Below are 22,980 nucleotides of genomic sequence, written 5' to 3' on the forward strand. Positions count from 1 at the left end.
GTCATTGGGTGTGTAGATATTTATTATGGTTATGTCTTCTTGTCCGATTGTCCCTTTAATCATTATATAATGCCCTTCTTTGTCTTTATGGTTGATTTTGTTTTAAAATCTATTTTATCTGAGATTAGTATTGTCACCCCTGCTCTTTTTTGGTAGCTGTTTGTTTGATATATTTTTTTCCATCCTTTGATTTTTAACAAATTGATGTCTTTGTTTCTAAGGCGTGTCTCTTGTAGACAGCATATTGATGGGTCCTTTTTTTTTATCCTTTCTGTCACTCTCTGTCTCTTTATGGGTGCATTTAAGCTATTTATGTTCAGTATGATTATTGATAGGTGTGAGTTTATTGCTGTCATTTTGTAGTGCTTTTTTTGGTGTTGGCATTTTCTTTGTTTTTTCTACTCTGCTTAATTTCTTTTGTGTGTGTGTGCGTGTGTGTGTGTGTATTTGTGGATTTTGTGTTTACTGAGACTTTATGTTTTTCTTTTTTATTTTGATGAATAGGTTTGTTAAATTTCTTTGTGCTTACCTTGAAACTTACCCCATCTTCCTAAGTTTGAACCAGTCTTTTATTACATGATAATGCCTTGACTTCCTCTCCATTTGAGAGTTCAATACCAACAACTTTTATTTCCTTTTTTATTGTTCTGATGTTGTCATTTACAGATCGACCTCTCTGGTTCCCTGTTGTAAAATTTTTAGTTTTGTTTTATCTTTAAGAGCTCATTATCTAGGTTGGTATCTGGCTCATGCTGTCTTATGTGCTAAATTCAGGTTGTTGGTTCTCTAGCTGAAGGACTCCCTTTAATAGTTTTTGCAAATTGTTTTTTTTTTAATATATTCCCTTAATTTCTGTTTATTTGGAGATGTCCTAATTTCACCATCATATTTGAGTGAAAGTTTTGCAGGATATATTATTCTTGGTTGGCAGTTTTTTCTTTCAAAATTTTATATATGTCATCCCATTGCTTTCTTGCCTGCATGGTTTCTGCTGAGTTATCAGAGCTTAGTCTTATTGTTTTCCCTTTGTATGTGACTTTTTGTTTTTCTTGAGTTGCTCTAGGATTCCTTCTTTATCTTTGGTTTTAGTGAGTGTGATTATGATATGTCTTTGTGTTTTTCTTTTGAGGTCTATCCTATATGGGGTTTGTTGAACTTCTTGGATTGTCAGCTTTTCATCTTTTTTGATATTAGGAAAGTTTTCTGTCCGCAAATCTCAATGACTCTGTGTTTTCCATTTTCTCACCGTTCTGGAACTCCGATCACATGCAAATGTTTGGTTTTGATTGTATCCCATATTGTTCCCAGGGTTTCTTCATTTTTCTTCATTCTATTCTCTGATTTTTCCTCAAAGTGGTATCCAAGGATTTGCCTTCAATTTCACTGATCCTGTCTTTCATTGTTTCAAATTTGCTCCCAAAACCTTCCATTGCACTGTCCATTTCAGAAATCTTGTTGTTTGTCTTTTGAATTTCTAGTTGCTGTTTTTGTGTGATTTGTAGTTATTTATTTATTTTGGCATTATGTTCCTATATTATTTTCCTGATTTCTTCCATTATTTTGTCTGTCTTTTCCATGATTGTCTATTTTTTCCTTATTTTTTGTCTACATTTTCCTTCATCTTTTGGAGAACTCTGAATATTAGAGTTCTGAATTCCCTATCAGGTAGTTCCAGTGCCTTTTCTTCTAGCAGAAGGTCATCTGGTGGTTTATTTTGGTTGCTTTCTGGATCCATATTCTCCCTTTTTTATGTTTTGATATTGTCTGCTGTCTCCAGGACATTCATTAATTATTTTCTTCATTTATTGATTGCAGATTTGATTGTTTCATGCTGATTTTTGTTTTATTTTGTTATGTCTGGGCAGGTGGGCTGAGTGTGTTTTGTTGCTTGCTCACCTGTGGGCATGATACTTCTCACCATCTTTTCCAGGTGGGCAGGGTCAGTCACTCAGCTATGGTCCAGTAGGGTGGGTCCAGCGGGGGTGGAGGAGCGGGGATGGGTAGTTTTCAGCATGAACTGTGGGTCATGGGGCGGGGCTGGGGGCATTGCAGGGCAAGGTCCGGGGGACTGTGTCAGTACTGTTTGATGGTGTGGCACCTGGCACATGTTCAGATAGGCAGGAAGAAAAGGAGAGGATGTGATGTGCAGAGCTAAGTGGGTGGGTGAAGGAAGAGAGAGAAACAAAGACAAAAAAAGTTAAAAAAAAAGGAAGACAAAAAATGAAGTAAAAAAAGTAAATAAAATGGCGGTGCGGTAGGATTCGGCAGGTGGTGTAGGGAAAACCTGGTGAGGCCGTGTGCTGGTGGCTCTCGAGCCAAGCAGTGTGAGTCAGCCTGTTGAGAAGCATCAAGTGTGGTGCATGGTGCTAGGTGGGCAGGAGAAAGAAAAGGAAAGAGGGGAGATAGAGAAGAAACCAACAATCAAATAAAAAAATATAAAAACAACAGCAACAACAAAAATGTGGTAGTGGAGGCACCTGCTGTTGGGGGCAGGGCAGAATTGGGGTGGTGGTGAGCTGATGTCTCTCTTGCTGGGTGGTATGGCATGGTCTGTCAGGAAGGGGTGGTGGCACTGAAGGGCCTAGGTGGCAGGGAGAAGAAGGGGAAAAATAAAGAAAAAAATTTAAAAATGGCACTGAGGGAGCTGGCCTGTCAGGGAGGCACAGAGCCGGGGAGGCCGTGTGCCAGAGGCCCTCCAGCTGAGCAGTACAGCACAGCCCGCCAAGACGTTGGGGGCAGTGCATGGGGCTGGGTGGATGGGAGAAAGGAAAGCAAGGAAGGGAGTGAGAGAGAAGAAACAATAACAAAAATAAAAGAAAAAATCCCAAACAAACAAACAATAAATAAAATGGCACTGAGGGAGCCGGTTGGTGATGGTGGTGCAGACATGGGGAGGCCGAGCACAGTGACTCTCCAGCTGAGCTGTGCATCACAGCCTCTCCAGGAGTGGGGATGGTGCACAGGGCTGCATGGGCAGGAGAAAGGAAAGAAAGAACAGAAATAGAACAAACAAACAAACCAAAAAAAAAAAATCACAGCCTGTTAAGAAGAGGAGGGGATGGCACACGGGGCTAGCTGGGGTGGGAGAAAGAAAAGGAAAGAAGGGAGAGAGAGAAAAGCAACAACAAAAAAACCAAAAACAAAGAAATAAAAAAAAACAAAAATACAAACCAGAAAAGCAAACAAACAAAAATGGTGCTGAAGGGCCTGGCTGGTGGGAGCAGAGTGGACCCTGGTGGCAGTGAGCTAGTGTCTCTCCTACAGAGCAACTGTGGCTCATTGGCAAGCAGCAGAGGCCATTTAGAGGAAAGAAGGATGGGAGGTGGGAAAGAGTGTATCCCTGGTTATTGGGTGTTCTGTCTCCTGCTGGGAGCTCTGTGGAGTTGCCTTCCCGTACTCACTGTTCAAAGTCCTTGGTGGTTCACGTCTAAGATGGCCGATCCTGGCAACAATGAGCTGGTGTATCTCCGGCGGAGTGGCCGTGGCCGATTAGCAAGCAGCATAGGCCTCGTACAGGGAAGAAGGGTGTAGGGTGGGAAAGCATGTATTCCTGGTTACTGGGTGCTCTGTCTCCTGTTGGGAGCTCTGTGAAGTTGCCTTCCTGTGCTCCCTGTCTGAATTCTTTGGTGGCTATAGCCCAAGATGGTGAGTCTGACCACATTAACTGGTAGGGGACCTCCGCTCTGTAGCTCTTCTCGTTCTCTGTTCTCTGTCAGTTTCTTATCATGTTTGGCACTTGATCGACTTCTTTATTCCTTCATTTGGTACTTATGGTTTTAGAATTGACGTTTGTATCTGTTTTACTTAGTTTTTCGGATCTTTGCTACAGAGGGATGGCATGGTGCTTCTGTCTATAGTGCCATGTTGGCTCTATTTCCACTAGTAAAATTTTGCTGAAGATCATTCAAAAGCAGTTGCAGCAGTACATCGACAGGGAACTCCCAGAAATTCAAGCCAGATTCAGAAGAGGACATGAAATCAGGGATATCATTGCTGATGTCAGATGGATTTTGGCTGAAAGCAGAGAATACTAGAAAGATGTTTACCTGTGTTTTATTGACTATGCAAAGGCATCCAACTGTGTGGATCATAACCAATTATGGATAACATTGCAAAGAATGGGAATCCCAGAGCACTTAATTGTGCTCATGCAGCACTTGTACATAGACCAAGAGGCAGTTATTCAAGCTGAACAAGGGGATACTGTGTGGTTTAAAATCAGGAAAGGTGTGCATCAGGGTTGTATCCTTTCACCATATTTATTCAATCTGTATGCTAAGCAAATAATCTGAGAAGCTAGACTTTATGAAGAAGGATGTGGCATCAGAATTGGAAAAAGACTCATTAACAACCTTTGATATGCAGATGACACAACCATGCTTGCTGAAAGGAGTTAAAGAGGACTTGAAGCACTTACTGATGAAGATCAAACTACAGCCTTCAGTATAGATTACATTTCAACATAAAGAATACAAAAATCTGAACAACTGGTCCAATAAGCAACATCATGATAATTGGAGAAAAGGTTGAAGTTGTCAAGGATTTCACTTTACTTGGATCCACAATCAACTCCCATGGAAGCAGCAGTCAAGAAATCAAATATGTATTGCATTGGGCAAGTCTGTGGCAAAAGACCTCTTTAAAGTGTTAAAAAGCAAAGATGTCACTTTGAGGACTAAAGTGCACCTAACCTAAAAAAAAAACCAAAAAACTCATTTCCGTTGAGTCACCTAACCTAACCTAACCTAACCTAACCTAACCTAACCTAACCTAACCTAACCTAACCTAACCTAACCTAACCTAACCTAAGCCATCGTATTTTCAATCACCTCATATGCATGCAACAGCTGGGCAATGAATAAGAAAGACCAATGAAGAATTGATGCCTTTGAATTATGGTGTTGGCAAAGAATATTGAATATATCATGGAGTGCCAGAAGAACAAACAAATTTGTCTTGGAAGAAGTAAAGCCAGAATGCTCCTTAGAAGTGAGGATTGTGAGACTTCCTCTCATGTACTTTGGACTTGTTATAAGTAGGGACCAGTCCTTGGAGAAGGACGTTATGCTTAGTAAAGTAGAAAGTCAGCAAAAAATTGTAAGACCCTCAACAAGACGGACCGACACAGTGGCTGCAACAATGGACTCAAACATAGCAATGATTGTGGGGATGTTGCAGGTCCAGGCAGTGTTTTGTTCTGTTGTACACAGGATCGTTATGAGTTGGAACTGACTCACCAGCACCTAACAACAACAGCTGTTCCATATAAAGTTGAGGATTTGTTTTCCATTTCTGTAAAGAAGCCTGTTGGGATTTTGACTGGAGTTGCATTGAATCTATAGATTGCTTTGGGTAGTAATGACATCTTAACAATATTAAGTCTTCCAATCCATGAAAACGGATTGACAATGCAATTCCTACGTATTTTATTCTCTTAGATGCTATTATAAATGGAATTATTTCCCTAATTTCCCTTTCAGATTTCTCACTGCTGTTGTATAGAAACCCAACTGATTTTCGTTGGTTGAACTTGTACGTTGCAACTTTGCTAGATTCCTCTATTAGCTCTAGAAGTTTTCTTGTGGAGTCTTTGGGATTTTCTATGTATAGGATCATATCATCTGTGAATAGAAATAATTTTACTTCTTTTCCAGTATGGATACATTTTATTTGTTTTTCTTGTCTTACTCCTCTGGCTAGGACTTCCAATACATTATTGAATGGAAGTGGTGAGAGTGGGCACCCTGGTCTTATTCTTGATTTCTGGGGGAAAGTTCCCAGTCTTTCTCCATTAAATATAATGTTGGCTGTTCATATATGCCCTGAATCATATCGAGGAATTTCCCTTCTACTCCAATCTTCTTTAGGGTTTTCATCAAGAAAGTGTGTTGAATTTTATCAAATGCTTTTTCTGCATCCATAGAGATGATCATGTGGTTGTTTTCCTTTGTTCCATTGATGTGGTATATTATGTTGATTGATTTTCTAAAGTTGAACCATTCCTACCTTCCTGGAATAAATCCCACTTGGTCACAGTGTGGAAACCCTGGTGGCGTAGTGGTTAAGTGCCACGGCTGCTAACCAAAGGGTCGGCAGTTTGAATCTGCCAGGAGCTCCTTGGAAACTCTATGGGGCAGTTCTACTCTGTCCTATAGGGTCGCTATGAGTCAGAATCAACTCGACAGCACTGGGTTTGGTTTATTACTTTTTTTTGGTCACAGTGTATGACTCTTTTAATATGCTCTTTGATTCTGTTCATTAGAATTTTGTCGAGGGTTTTTCCATCTATATTCACAAGAGATATTGGCCTGTGGTTTTCTTTTCTTGTGGTGTCTTTTGTTCGGGTATCAGGGTTATGTTTCCTTCAAAGAATGAATTAGGGAATATTCCTTCCTTCTTTATCTTTTGGAAGATTTTAAACAGTATTGGTGTCAATTCTTCCCTAAATGTTTGGTAGAATTCCCCATTGAAACCATCTGGTTGACGACTTTTTTTGGGGGGGAGGTTTTTGATCACTGATTCTATCTCTTCACTTGTTATGGGTCTGTTTGGACTTTCTATTTCTTCTTAAGTTTGGATAGGTTGTATGCTCCTAAGAATTTGTCCATTTCATGCAGGTTATTCAGTTTGTTGCTGTGTTTTATTTCTAATACTCTGTCATAATTCTCTTTATTTCTATTGGCTCAGGTCATGGATTGAATTGTGTCCCCCCAAAATATGTGTCAACTTGGCTAAGCCCTGATCCCCAGTATTGTGTGGTTATCCTCCACTTTGTGATTGTAATTTATGTTAAAGAGGATTAGGGTGGGATTGTAACACCCTTACCTAGTCACATCCCTAATGTAGTGTAAAGGGAGTTTCCTTGGGGTGTGGCCTACACCACCTCTTATCTCTCAAGAGATAAAAAGGAAAGGGAAGCAAGCAGTGGGGGGGTGGGGGTGGGGGGACTTCATACCACCAACGAAGCAGTACCAGGAGCTGAGCTCGTCCTTTGGACCTGGGGTCCCTGTGCGGAGAAGCTCCTAGTCTGGGGGAAGATTGATGAGAAGGCTGACAGGGAAAGCCTTCCCCTGGAGCTGATGCCCTGAATTTGGACTCTTAGCCTATTTTACTGTGAGGAGATAAACTTCTCTTTGTTAAAGCCATCCACTTGTGGTATTTCTGTTATAGCAGCACTGGATGACTAAGACAGTTCAGTTGTAATGTCCCCACTTTTATTTCTTATTTTGGTTATTTGTATCTTTTCTCTTTTTTTTCAGTCCAGCAAAAGGTTTGTCAATTTTATTGATCTTTTCAAAGAACCAGCTTCTGGTTTTATTGATTCTATTGTTTTTCTGTTTTATTTATTTCTGCTCTGATCTTTGCTATTTCCTTTCTTCTGGTAGGTTTAGGTGTAGTTTGCTCTTCTCCTTCTAGTTCTTGGAGTTGTTGAGTTAAGCTGCTCATTTATCTTCTTCTTTTTTCATACAGGCATTTATTGCTTTAAGTTTCCCTCTGAGTACTGCCTTTGCTGCATCCCATAAGTTTTTTTAAGTTGCTCTTTCATTTTCATTTGACTCTAAGAAATTTATGATTTCCGTTTTGATTTCTCTCTTGGCCCATTGGCAGTTTAATAATGTGCTGTTTAATTTCCCTATATTTGTGTATTTTCCAATTTTTTTTTCTCTTTTTGATTTCTAACTTTACTCCATTGTGGTCAGAGAAAATACTTTGTATGATTTCAGTCTTTTTAAATTTATCAAGACTTGCTTTGTGAGCTAACATGTGGTCTATCCTGGAGAATGATCCATGTGCACTGGAGTAGAATGCATATTGTGCTGTTGTTTGGTGGAGTGTTCTATATATGTCTGTTAAGTCTAGTTGGTTTATAGTGTCATTCAGGTCCTCTGTTTCCTTGTTGATTTTCTTTCTAGATGTTATGTTCAGTATTCAAATTGGTGTATTGAAGTCTCCAACTATTATTGCACTGCTATCTATTTCTCCCTTTAATTCTATCAGTTTTCGCTTTATATATTTAGGTGCTCCGATGTTGGGTGCATATATATTTGCTAAATCTTCTTGATGAATTGACCCTTTTATCACTATATAATGTCCATCTTTATCTCTTCTAACAGATTTTGTCTTAAAATATACTTTGTGTGGTATTAAGATTGCCACCCTAGTTCTCTTTTGGTTATTATTTGCATGGAATTTTTTTTACATTATACTGTTTTTGTCAATACTAAAGATAAGAAACAGTTGACATGAGAGTAAGTGTCAGAGATAACTAACCCCCAAATTTCTAGATGCATTTAATAGGCCTCTAGAATTGGAGTTCTACTATGCAAACAGCAGAGGCTACTATGACATGTCCGTAAAGTATATACTCTCTGTTCCGTGGATCTAGGAATTCTGTTTTGGCACACCAAGGAAAGGCAAATGTGACTCCTGTGTTTCTAATACCTTTGTCAATCACACTCATGCTCCTGAGAAAGGTGAGAGATAAAAAGGTAAGATGATTCAGCCATTTCCTGCAGTATATTCCCAAAGAGGCTCTGGGCCCCCAAATACTACTTTCAGCTAAACCAGAAAATACAGGGTGGCAGTTGTGTTAAAAAATACCAGCAATATTCTTCTGAACAATTTGATTAATTGCTTAGATACCTTTGAATGGAGAAACCATTTATTATAATTTCTAGTGAGCTTAGTAAAACTAACCTTCTGAAATGTAGTGATTGTGTAGTGATATAATTAAATTCTACAAATAAAATAAGTACAAGCACCTATTATGAGCAATGCACTTTGCTGGGGTTTATAATAACAACAAATATAGGTAACGATTGCTCATGGCCCTAAGGAGTTTATAATCATATATAAAGATAACTGCACAAATGATTGTAATACAAAATAGTCTAGGAATGACGTTAGAGAGAGAGAGTAACAAAGTGCTATGAGGGTGCAGGTATGAGAGGTATGAGAGAAGAGTAAAGATAAGAAAAAAGTAGTAAGATCTAAATGGGCACTAGCCTTACAAAAGCATAAATATAGCTCTTACATGCAATTGTTTCAAATGTTTTACTTTCCAAATGAGGCAATTCCCACACTGACTCCAGGAAGCTGTCCAATGATGGATCATTCATTTTGGCTTTAATTTCAAACTCATACAGCAGAAGCAATGTTTCACATGGATCATCTGAGAAGTACCCTAAGAAAGGCAAAAATGCAACATGCTCTGTGATTATATTTCATTATTCTTTCCTGTTCTAATCTCTCTACTGGGGAGGTTTTTCTGTTGAGGAAAATTCATTTTATTTAGAATTTGAAGGTTATCCCAAGCTTCTGTGAGCAGATTTTTTTTACATATTTAAATCTATAAGCTCATCAATACTTTCAACACCCTGTTATGCATTCAGTAGCATTCCTATACTTTCTGAAATCACTGTCATGATGCTTCTAACTAGCCTGAAGATGTCCTGCTGCTGTAACTAAGATTCTAATTCAAATCCAGTGTTTATCTGCCTCCTGTGAACTTTCTCTTGGTCCATGCTCACTCTAATGGCTATATTAACCAGAAGATACTGCATCGCGTAAATTGTGCTTTTATTTTAAGAAAAGTAAAGGAGAGTTTACAAAGTGTTTCATTTAGTCAGTAGACAGTATTTCTTAGGTATCCCCCTTGGGCAGAATCCTATATGAAGCGGACTATACCATACTATGTAATAAAGTTTCATTCACCTTTGGTGGACTGAACCTTTTAAAACATTTTTTTGGTTATCCACCACAGGTAGAATCCTATATGAGATGGCCTACACCTGCCATGTAATACATTTTTCATTCTCCTTTGGTGGACTGAACTTTTTAAAAAGTTTTGAGGCAGAGCATGCATACAATAAAATGAATGAAGTGCACTAATATTAAACAAACAGCTTTATGAATTTTTACACGTTTCCACTACCTACAGCATGATATAGAACACTTCCAACACTCCAGAAGGTCCCTTTATGCTCTTTTCCAGTCAATACCACCTTACCAGAGGTAACAACTATTTTAACTTCTATCATTATCAATTGTTTTTACCTATTATTGAACTTCATTGCTAATATATAGAAATACAAGCAATTTTTGTAGCTTGCAATTTGCTAAACTCAAGTAACTGTTTTTTTTTTTTTTGTAGATTCTTTGGGATTTTCCAAGTAGACAGTCATGTCATCTGCAAATAGAGATAGTATATCTTGTTTTTTACTCTATATGTCTTTTTTTTTGTTTTGTTTTACTTAAATTACCATACTGGCTAAGATCTCCAAGACAATGCTGAACAGAAGAGGTGAGAGTAGACATCTTTTTCCCCTTTCTCTGTGTTCTTGCTTTTTTAAATTGCAGTAAAAATATATATAATGCAACATTTGCCAATTCAACATTTTTTAGGTGTACAATTCAGTGATTGACACCAATTACAACCATCACCAGTATCTGTTGCCAAATTTTCCATCACAGCAGATACTCCTAAACAATAATTCCTCTTTTCCCCCACCCTCCTGCTCCTGGTAACCAATAATAAACTTTTATCTCTATTCATTTGCCTATTCTAGATATTTCATATAAAGGAGATAATACAGTATTTGTCCTTTTGTGGTTGACTTACTGCACTCATAATAACATTTTCAAGTTTCATCCATGGTACAGCATGTATCAGGACTTCATTTCTCTTTATGGCTGAATAATATTCCATTGTATGTACACACCACATTTTATTTATCCATTCTTCTGCTGATGGACATTTTGGTTGTTTGTGAATAGTGCTAGCAATGAACATTGGCGTACAAACATCTGTTTGTGTTTCTGCTTTCAGTTCTTCTGGGTGTATACTTAGGAGTGAAATTGCTGGGTCATAGGGTAGTTCAATGTTTAACTCTATGAGGAACTTCCAAACTGTTTCCACAGTGGCACGGTAGCTGTACCATTTTGAATTCCCATTAGCAATGAATGAGGGTTTATGCTGTTTTCTGCTTTTTTTTTTAATCTTAGCTATCCTAGAAGGGATGAAGTGGTATCTTGTTATTGTTTTGATTTGGGTTTCCCTAATGGCTAATGACATTGAGCATCTTTTCATGTGATTGTTGGCCATTTGCATTTCTTCTTTGGTGAAATGTCTATTCAAGGCCTTTGACCATTTTTTTTTATTGGATTGTTTGTCTTTATGTTGTTAGGTTGTAAAGGTTATGTGTATGTCCTAGATATAAAACACTTACACACCATATGGTTCCTAACAATTTCTCCTAGTCTGTAGGTTATTTCTTCATTTTTCCAAAAATATTTATTTTTTATTGTGCTTTTTTAGATGAAAGTTTACAGCTCAAGTTACTTTCTCATACAAAAATTTATACACATATTGTTATGTAACCATAGCTGCTATCCCTATATTGTGACAGCACACTCCCCCTTTCCACCCCAGGTTTCCCGTGTCCATTCAACCAGCTCATATACCTTTCTACCTTCTCATCGGGCCTCTGGACAAGAGCTGCCCATTTAGTCTCATGTACCTACTTGAACAAAGAAGTATACTCTTCATGAGTATCATTTTATATCTTATAGTCCAGTCTAATCTTTGTCTGAAGAGTTAGCTTCAGGAAAGGTTTTAGTTCTGGGTTAACAGAGAGGCCAGGGAACATGCCTTCTGGGGTTCCTCTAGCCTCAGTCAGACCATTAAGTCTGGTCTTTTACTAGAATTTGAGCACTGCACCCCACTTTTCTCCTGCTCAATCAGGGATTCACTGTTGTGTTCCCTGTCAGGGCAGTCATTGGTGGTAGCCGGGCAATATCCAGTTCTTCAGGTCTCAGGCTGAAGGAGTCTCTGGTTTATGTGGCCCTTTTTGTCTCTTGGGCTAATGTGTCCCTTGTGTCTTTGGTATTCTTCATTCTCCTTTGCTCCATGTGGGCTGGGACCAATTGATGCATCTTAGATGGCCACTTGCTAGCTTTTAAGACCCTAGACACCACTCACCAAAATGGAATGCAGAACATTTTCTTAACAAACTTTGTTATGTCAATTGACATAGATGTCCCCTGGAACCATGGCCCCCAGCGCCCCGCCCCTGCTACTCTGGCCCTAGAAGTGTTTGGTTGTGTTCAGGAAACGTCTTAGCTTTTGGTTTAGTCCGGTTGTGCTGACTTCCCCTGTAGTGTGTGTTGTCCTTCACTTCACCTAAGATAGTTCTTGTCTACTATCTAATTAGTGAATATCCCTCGCCCTCCCTCCCCACACTCTTAACTGTCAAAAAATGTTTTCTTCTGTGTTTAAACCTTTTCTTGAGTTCTTATAATAGTGGTCTCATATAATATTTGTCCTTTTGCAACCGACTAATTTCACTCAGCATAATGCCTTCCAGCTTCATCCACGTTGTGAGATGTTTCATGGATTCATCATTGTTTTTTATCGTTGCGTAGTATTCCATTGTGAGACCATACCATAATTTGTTTATCCTTTCATTCCTTAATGGGCACTTTGGTTGCTTCCATCTTTTTGCTATTGTAAACAGTGCTGCAGTGAATATGGGTGTGCATATATCTATTCATGTGAAGGCTCCTATTTCTCTAGGATATATTCCTAGGAGTGGCATTGCCGGATCATACGGAACTTCTATTTCTAGCTTTTTAAGGAAGTGCCAAATCGATTTCCAAAGTGGTTGTACCATTTTACATTCCCACCAGTAGTATATAAGTGTTCCAGTCTCTCCACAACCTCTGCTACATTTATTTGTTTGTGTTTTTTGAATTAATGCTAACCTTGTTGGGTTGAGATGGTATCTCATTGTAGTTTTTATTGGCATTCTCTAATGGCTAATGATTCTGAGCATTTCCTCATGTACCTGTTAGCTGTCTGAATGGCTTCTTTGGTGACCCTTGTCCATTTTTTAATTGGGTTATTTGTCTTTTTGTTGTCGAGGTTTGGCAGTATCTTGTAGATTTTAGAGATTAGACCTTTATTGGATATGTTGTAGCCAAAATTTTTTTCCCAGTCTGTAGGTTGTCTTTTTACTCTTTTGGTGAAGTCTTTGGATGAGCATAAGTATGAGCTCCCAATTATCTAGTTTCTCTTCTGGGGTTTGTGCATTGTTAGTTATGGTTTGTAGTCTGTTTATGCCATGTATTAGGGCTCCTAGCGTTGTCCCTATTTTTTCTTCCATTATTGTTTTAGGTTTTATATTTAGGTATTTGATCAATTTTGAGTTAGGTTTTGTGCATGGTGTGCATGTGCATGGTGTGAGGTATGGGTCTTGTTTCATTTTTTTGCAGATGAATATCCAGTTATGCCAGCACCATTTGTTAAAGAGACTGTCTTTTCCCCATTTAACAGACTTTGGGCCTTTGTCAAATATCAGCTGCTCACAAGTGGATGAATTTATGTTTGGAGTCTCAATTCTGTTCCATTGGTCTATGTATCTGTTGTTGTACCAGTACTAGGTTGTTTTGACTACTGTGGCAGTATAATAAGTTCAGTTTTCCTATCCATGAGCAAGGTATGTTTTTCCACTTATGTAGGTATCTTATGGTTACTTGCAATAGTGTCTTGTAGTTTACTTTGTACAGGGTTTTTACATCTCTGGTTAGATTTATTCCTAAGTATTTTATCTTCTTGGGAGCTATTGTAAATGGTACCGATTTGGTGATTCCCTCTTCGAAGTTCTCTTTGTTGGTATAGAGGAATCCAACTGATTTTTGTATGTTTATCTTGTATCCTGATACATTGCTGAAATCTTCTATTAGTTCTAGTAGTTTTCTCATGGATTCTTTGGGGTTTTCTGCATATAAGATCACATCATCTGCAAATAGGGATACTTTTTTACTTTTTCCTTACCGATTTGGGTGCCCTTTTTTTTTGCCTTATTGCTCTGGCTAGGACCTCCAGCACAATGTTGAATAAGAGTGGTGATAAAGGCCATCCTCGTCTGGTTCCTGTTCTCAAGGGGAATACTTTCAGACTCTCTCCATTTAGGATGATGTTGGCTGTTGGCTTTGTATAAATGCCCTTTATTATGTCAAGGAATTTCCCATCTATTCCTATTTTGCTGAGAGTTTTTATCATGAATCGGTGCTGGACTTTGTCAAATGCCTTTTTTGCATGAATTAATAAGATCATGTGGTTTTTATCTTTCATTCTATTTATGTGATGGATTACATTGATTGTTTTTCTAATGTCGAACCATCCCCGCATACCTGGTATGTATCCCCCTTGGTCATGAATTATTTTTTTGATATGTTGATGAATTCTATTGGCTAGGATTTTGTTGAGAATTTTTGCATCTATGTTTATGAAGGATAAAACCTATTGCTATTTAGTCGATTCCAACTCATAGCAACCCTACAGGACAGAGTAGAATTGCCCCACAGAGTTTTCAAGGAGTGCCTGGTGTATTCAAATTGCTGGCCTTTGGGTTAGCAGCTGTAGCATTAACCACTACACCACCAGGGTTTCCTTCATGAGGGATTAATAAAAACCAAGCCCGTTGCTGTCGAGTCGATTCCGACTCATAGCGACCCTACAGGAGAGTGTAGAGCTGACCCATAGAGTTCCAAGGTGCACCTAGTGGATTTGATCTGCTAGCCTTTTGTTTAGCAGCCCTAGCACTTAACCACTATGCCACCAGGGCTTCCTCATGAGATAGTGGTCTGTAATTTTCTTTTTTGTGGTGTCTTTACCTGGCTTTGGTATCACGGTTATGCTGGCTTCATAGAATGAGTTTGGGAGTATTCCATCCTTTTCTATGCTCAGAAATACCTTTAGCAGTAACGGTGTCAACTCTTCTCTGAAAGTTTGGTAGAATTCTCCAATGAAGCCATCAGGGCCAGGGCTTTTTTTTTTTTTTAACTCTTTAATCTCTTCTTTTGTTATAGGTTTATTTAGTTTTTCTACCTCTGTGTTAGTTTAGGTAGATAGTGTGTCTCTAGAAATTTGTCCATTTCCTCTAGGTGAGCTTAGTCTTACTGGTTCTCCTTTGTATGTGACTTTTTGTTTATCCCTAGCCACTCTCAAGATTCTTTCTTTGTATTTGGTTCTGGCAATTTTGATTATGTCTTGGTGACTTTCTTCTGTGGTCTGTCCTGCATGGGGTTCGTTGAGCTTCTTGGATAGATACTTCTCATGTTTCTTGATATTAGGGAAGTTTTCTGCAAGCAAATCTTCAACAATTCTCTCTGTGTTTTCTGTTATCCCCCCTGTTTAGGTACTCCAATCACTCATAGGTTTTTCAGCTTGATAGTATCCCACATAGTTCTTAGGCTTTCTTCATTTCTTTTCATTCTTTTTTTTCTGATTTTTCCTCAAATTGGTGCAAAGGGATTTATCATCAATCTCACTAATTCTGACTTCTATTGTCTTAATTCTACTCCTATGACCTTCTATTGAGTTGTCTATTTCTGAAATTTTATTTTTAATTTTTTGGATTTCTAGTTGCTGTCTCTGTATGGTTTCTAGGTGCCTGTTTATTTTGTCATTTTGTTCCTGTATTGTTTTCTTGAATTCTTCTATTGTTTTGTCTGTGTGTTCCTTGGCTTGGTCTGAGTTTTGCCCGATCTTCTTCCTAATCTCTTTGAGAGCTCTCTGTATTAGTCTTTTGAATTCTTTATCAGGTAGTTCCGTTGCCTTATCTTCTTCAAGAAGGTTTTCTGGTTCTTTATTTTGATTGCTTGCTGGAGCCATTTTGTCCTGCTCCTTTATGTGATTTGATATTGATGTCTCTGAGGCATCAATAAATTATTACACTTATTTATTTTATTTTTGTTTACTGCATCCTGTATTTTTGTTTTGTTTTGATATGTACAAGTAGGCTGGGCATGTGTGTTGCCATGATTGTTGGTGTCACTGAAGATCTCACATCCTGTTTCCAGGTGGCCAGAGTGGCTACTAGGTATGTGAGCTTAGGAGTCTGTTCACTGTTTCTGTGGAGCGTGGTTATTCAGGGCACAGATTTCGGGGTTATTGGTCACTAATTGTGTGGTGCAGACTCTTATCTACAGTCCTAGGTGGGCAGGGCTGCATGGGGGTGTTTGGAGCAGGTACAGCCTCTGTTTGCAATGGATGCGATGTGCAGAGCAAAGCAGAGTACTGTCGGCTGCCCCCAGGTGCATGGATGAGGGGCGTGTACCTGTCTGCTAGAGCATGTGGGGCGGGGGGTAGTGCAGCTGGTCCTTGAGTGCCCAGTGCTGTTGGCTGGAGGGACTGGGAAACTCCACTAATTCTCAGACCCCTGTTGTGGGTGGCTAAATTTGAGTGGGTGGTACTGCTTGCCTCAGGCTCCTAGTGTGGGTGGATGAGACCCCTTCTTAGGGGATTAGGTGGTGTCAAGTATCACAAATCTGCAGCTCCCCCTTGGCTGGTGGTCAAAATGAGCTTCAGGTGTATGCCCCACCCATTTTATGTTAATGAGGGCATGTGGTGTTGAATCAGCCCACATGGCACTGGGTAGGGGTGAAGGGTGCTGCCAGTCCATGGACCTCTTATGCCAGTGGCTCAGCATATGGGCAGGGCCTCCCAACGTTTCCTGAGTTCCTCGCTTAGGGGACGTGGTGTTGTTGAATGCTGTGGGACTGGTGTTGAAGCGGGGTTGAGGATGGGTGAGGGTAAGGGCATGTTTCTCCACTGTGAAGCTCTGATGGGGGAGGGGTTATTTTGCCAGAGCTTGCGGTAGGCTGGGAGCTTTCATATAACTTTTGCAGGTCTGGTGTCACTCCTGTATGGCTCTGGAGGTACATGCAGATTCATTGCTGCTTTGGTTGCACCAGATGTGGTGGGCCTTGGCTTGGGATGTTGCTGCTTGCCTCAGCCCATGTGCACTCTGCAGACCCAGCTAGCAGGACTCCGGCAATTCCATGATCTGTAGTTCCCAGTTTCCACAGTTTTTGAATTGTCTCTCCTTTCACCTGGCACTCAATCTGATTCTTCAGCTTTATCTTTGATGATTAGGGTTCCTAGATCATCATATACATTTGATTCCTTTTTTTGTCTCTGTTTTAAGAGGGACGACAGAAACCATTTGATTATTCCACTATCTGGGCCCAGCCTCCACTTCACAGAATTTTCAGTGTCTGATTTTTTGGAATTAAACTGCTATGCCTTTCTTCCAAGGCACCTATGGTTGGAGTTGAACCTCCAAACTTTCAGTTAACAGCTGAACATGTTAACCATTTGGATCACCCAGGAACTCCATAGAACTACCATATGACCCAGGAATTCCACCCCTAGGTATATAAACCTGAAAGAATTGAAGGCAGAAATGCAAAGAGAAACTCGTACATCAATGCTCAGCATTGTTCACTATAGCCAAAAGATAGATACAACCTAAATGTCCATCAACAGACCAATGGATAAACAAAGTTTGGTACATATATACAATATTATCTGCCATAAAGAGAAATAAAGTCCTGATACATGCCACAATATGAATGAATCGTGAAAATGTTATGCTGAGTGAAAAGAGTCAGTCACAAAATGATAAATATTGCAAGATCCCACTTACATGAAACAGGCAAATGAATAGAGACCAAAGTTTATTAGTGGTTACCAGGGGTGAGAGGAAAGGTGGAAGGGAGAATCTTAGCTTAGGGAGCACTGAGTATCTGTTCATGGTGGTGGAATACTTTGGAAATGGATAGTTGTGATGGCTATACAAAATGATAAGCATAGCCAATGTTACTGAATTGGACATGCAAAAATTGTTGAATTGACAAATGTTCTGTTACATATATTTTTACCACAATAAAACAATTAAAAAAAGGCACAGGTACACACACACACACACACACACACACACACACAGAGAGAGATATTACATGAAAATGGGAAAAAAAAGAAAAACAAATGGCAGGTGGAGAATGATTACCAGAAAAATGTTGCCATAAAAGAGATAAAAATTGTGACCAAACATTTCAGCATGAATAAAAAAAAGTTAATGAAGTAATCATCTCTATAAAATAAGAACACAAATCAGGGGTTCGAGAGCTCAGGGAAGAAACACTAGACAACAAAAAGGAAATATGAGCTGTCAGAGATACAGGAAATGGAATGAAAAAACAAAACCATCACAGAAATAAAATTAAAAGTGTAGGTAGCAAAAGAGAAAAAAGAGGCCACTTAAACAGCAAGGGTTTTAGAAACAAAGAGATAACCAAGCAAAATGCAATGGAAATTAAAATTGTTTTTAACATCTTCTGGTTTCCTTATCCATCAATGAGTTGAAATCTTTTACATGTGTCCATTTTATATTTGTATGACAGTCACGATCATATATTTAAAAAATATTCACCAAGATGCCTAATAGATTCATTTGACAGTACCAGATATATTGTGTTGCAACTCATGGACTGCTTAAACTCATTTTTCCTTGCCTTCAAGATTGAATCCCAAGTGGCAATACAACTTTGCTGAATCAGTTTTTTTTTTCTTTTCTACTTATTTTATGATCTTTTAAAATTGGTTGTTTCTGGTTTCTGTATGGTCAGTAAATTATTCTCCTTTGGTAGCAGCAATAACTGGGAACTTGGTGATCTCTGCAAAAAAATTTTTTTTTTTTTTATGGGGCAGCTCTACTCTGTCTCATAGGGTCGCTATGATTCGGAATCGACTCGACGGCACTGGGTTTGGGTAACTGGATTATTTGTAATGGTATTATTGAATTACCTAGTCTCTGATGGGTGAGAGACAACAGAGAATTTAGTTTGTTAGTCCTTTTTTGTTCTATTTGTCCATTTTGACCTCAGATTAATTAATAATTTCATGCCTCCTAGGAAGGAAAACAGTACTGTGATAACTGGACTGGTAAATTTCTGTGTTTACTCTTGACCTGTGGCTAAAGTTATACATCTGAATCCATAAGATCTATATATCTCTGTGTCTGTGTCTGTATTTCAGAAAGGTCTTGACCTCTCATTATGTGAATGTGAAGTGTTTTCTTATCTCTGGTGGTTGTTAATAAATTAGAGTGTGTGTGTGTATGTATATATATATATATATATATATATATATATATATATATATAAAACAAACAAATCCTTTGCTGTCAATTCCAACTCATAGCGACCCTATAGGACAGAGTAGAACTGTCTCATAGGGATTCCAAGGAGCAGCTGGTGGATGCAAACTGCAGACCTTTTGGTTAGCATCCTGAACTATTAACCACCGTGCCACCAGGGCTCAGGATGTCAGAAGAGACTCTGAAACTTGCTCTTGAATGTGGAGTAACTAAATCAAAAGGAAAAATGATGAAGTAAAAGAGCCGAACAATTTCAAAGGGCAGCTTGAAAAGACAAAGTATTATGATAACATGTGGAAAGACCTGGAGATAGAAAACTGAAAGGGAAGAACACGCTCAGTATTTCTCAAGCTGAAAGAACTGAAGAAAAAATTCAAGCATCAAGTTGCAATACTGAAGGATTCTACTGGGAAAATATTAAACGATGCAGGAAGCATCAAAAGATGGAAGGAATACACAGAGTCACTGTACCAAAAAGAATTGGTTGACATTCAACCATTTCAGGAGGTACCATATGATCAGTATGGTACTGAAGGAAGAAGTCCAAGCTGCGCAGAAGACATTGGCAAAAAAAACAAGGCTCCAGGAATTGACAGAACACCAATAGAGATGTTTAAACAATCAGATGCAGCACTGGAAGTGCTCACTCGTCTATGCCAAGAAATTTGGAAGAGAGCAACCTGGCCAACCAACAGGAAGAGATCCATATGTATGCCTATTCCCAAGAAAGGTGAGCCAACCAAATGTGGAAATTATAGAACAATATCATTAATATCACACACAAGCAAAATTTTGCTGAAGATCATTCAAAAGTGGCTGCAGCAGTATATTGATGGGGAACTGCCAAAAATTCAAGCCAGATTTAGAAGAGGACATGGAACCAGGGATATCATTGCTGATGTCAGATGGATCCTGGCTGAAAGCACAGAATACCAGAAAGATATTTACCTGTGTTTTATTGACTGTACTAAGGCATTCAACTGTGTGGACCATGACAAATTATGGATTACATTGCGGAGAATGGAAATTCCAGAACACTTAATTGTGCTCATAAGAAATCTGTACGTGGATCAAGAGGCAGTCATTCAAACAGAACAAGGGGATACTGCATGGTTTAAAGTCAGGAAAGGTGTGCTTCAGGGTTGTATCCTTTCATCATACCTATTCAATCTGTATGCTGAGCAAATAATCCAAGAAGTTGGACTATATGAAGAAGAACGGGGCATCAGGATTGGAGGAAAACTCATTAACAATCTGCGTTATGCAGATGACACAGTCTTGCTTGCTGAAGCTGAAGAGGACTTGAAGCACTTACTGATGAAGATCAAAGACCACAGCCTTCAGTATGGATTACACCTTGAAATAAAGAAAACAAAAATCCTCGTAACTAGACCAATAAGCAACATCAGGATAAAATGGAGAAGAGACTGAAGTTGTCAAGGATTTCATTTTACTTGGATCCACAATTAATGCCCATGGATGCAGCACTCAAGAAATCAAAAGACGCATTGCATTGGGCAAATCGGCTGCAAAAGACCTCTTTAAAGTGTTGAAAACAAAGATGTCATCTTGAGGACTAAGGTGCACCTGACCCAAGCCATGGTGTTTTCAATTGCCTCATATGCATGTGAAAGCTGGACAATCAATAAGGAAGACCGAAGAAGAATTGACGCCTTTGAATTGTGGTGTTGGCGAAGAATACTGAATATACCATGGACTGCCAAAAGAATGAACAAATTTGTCTTGGAGAAGTACAGCCAGAATGCTCCTTAGAAGCAAGGATGGTGAGACGACATGTTATCAGCAGGGATCATTCACCGGAGAAGTACATCATGTTTGGTAAAGTAGAGGGTCAGCGAAAAAGAGGAAGACCCTCAAAGAGATGGATTGACACATTGGTTTCAACAGTGGGCACAAGCATAGCAACAACTGTGAGTATGGCGCAGGACCAGGCAGTGTTTCCTTCTGTTGTGCATGGGGTTGCTATGAGTTGGAATCGACTTGATGGCACCTAAAACAACAACATATTAGAAATTAAAATTGAGAAATTTAAAATATACTTACCGATTGAATTGATTTGAGATTAATTCACTGCATGTTAATGTAAATTTTGTAAAACATAATTATATTTAAAAAAATAATGGAGATTGTTTCACATTTTGTAAATCTCCACAATACCTGAATTAATAGAAGATAGCTATATTCTCGTATTTGCTTCTGTATTAATTCTATTACAACAGCTCATAAGCTCATAGTCTCTGGACAATCACGTGTTTTAGGATTATTATGAAGTTTTTTTTAATATTATACTTTTAAATGAAAGTAGGATTATTATGAAGTTTTTTTTAATATTATACTTTTAAATGAAAGTTTACAGAACAAATTAGCTTTTTATTAGATAGTACACATTGTTTTACGACAGTGGTTACCAACCACAGGACATGTCAACACTCTCCCTTCTTGACCTGTGTTGCCTATTACCAGCTTTCTTGTCCCCTCCTCCCTTCTAGTCCTTGCCCCTGGACTGGTGTGCCCATTTGGTCTCATTTTGTTTTTTTTTTTTTTTTATAATAACTTTTATTAAGCTTCAAGTGAACGTTTACAAATCCAATCAGTCTGTCACATATAAGTTTACATACATCTCACTCCCTACTCCCACTTACTCTCCCCGTCTTGAGTCAGCCCTTTCAGTCTCTCCTTTCTTGACAATTTTGCCGGCTTCCCTCTCTCTCTATCCTCCCATCCCCCCTCCAGACAAGAGTTGCCAACACAATCTGAAGTGTCCACCTGATATAATTAGCTCACTCTTCATCAGCATCTCTCTCCCACCCGCTGACCAGTCCCTTTCATTTCTGATGAGTTGTCTTCGGGGATGGTTCCTGTCCTGTGTCAACTGAAGGTCTGGGGAGCATGGCCGCCGGGATTCCTCCAGTCTCAGTCAGACCATTAAGTTTGGTCTTCTTATGAGAATTTGGGGTCTGCATCCCACTGATCTCCTGCTCCCTCAGGGGTCCTCTGCTGAGCTCCCTGTCAGGGCAGTCATCAATTGTGGCCGGGCACCAACTAGTTCTTCTGGTCTCAGGATGATGTAGGTCTCTGGTTCATGTGGCCCTTTCTGTCTCTTGGGCTCTTAGTTGTCATGTGGGCTTGGTGTTCTTCATTTTTCTTTGCTCCAGGTGTGTTGAGACCAATTGCTGCATCTTAGATGGCTGCTTGTTAGCATTTAAGACCCCAGACGCCACATTTCAAAGTGGGATGCAGAATGATTTCATAATAGAATTATTTTGCCAATTGACTTAGAAGTCCCCACAAACCATGCTCCCCAGACCCCCGCGCTTGCTCCGCTGACCTTTGAAGCATTCATTTTATCCCGGAAACTTCTTTGCTTTTGGTCCAGTCCAATTGAGCTGACCTTCCATGTATTGAGTGTTGTCTTTCCCTTCACCTAAAGCAGTTCTTATCTACTGATTAATCAATAAAAAAACCCTCTCCCACCCTCCCTCCCTCCCCCGCTCGTAACCACAAAAGTATGTGTTCTTCTCAGGTTTACTGTTTCTCAAGATCTTATAATAGTGGTCTTATACAATATTTGTCCTTTTGCCTCTGACTAATTTCGCTCAGCATAATGCCTTTCAGGTTCCTCCATGTTATGAAATGTTTCAGAGATTCGTCACTGTTCTTTATCGATGCATAGTATTCCATTGTGTGAATATACCACAATTTATTTAACCATTCATCCGTTGATGGACACCTTGGTTGCTTCCAACTTTTTGCTATTGTAAACAGAGCTGCAATAAACATGGGTATGCATATATCTGTTTGTATGAAGGCTCTTGTATCTCTAGGGTATATTCCTAGGAGTGGGATTTCTGGGTTGTATGGTAGTTCTATTTCTAACTGTTTAAGATAACGCCAGATAGATTTCCAAAGTGGTTGTACCATTTTACATTCCCACCAGCAGTGTATAAGAGTTCCA

General features: G+C 39.1%; 1 protein-coding gene across 1 annotated transcript in view; it reads right to left on the minus strand.

The window, feature by feature from the left end:
• The window catches only part of TEX11 (testis expressed 11), a 472,254-nt gene that overhangs the window by 65,515 nt on the left and 383,759 nt on the right, over window positions 1-22,980 (minus strand). The window contains 1 exon segment of the mRNA XM_064278445.1: window positions 9,035-9,184. Within this exon segment, the coding sequence (XP_064134515.1) occupies window positions 9,035-9,184 (150 nt within the window).

This window comes from Loxodonta africana, chromosome X (assembly GCF_030014295.1).
Source record: "Loxodonta africana isolate mLoxAfr1 chromosome X, mLoxAfr1.hap2, whole genome shotgun sequence".
NCBI classification, from domain to species: domain Eukaryota; kingdom Metazoa; phylum Chordata; class Mammalia; order Proboscidea; family Elephantidae; genus Loxodonta; species Loxodonta africana.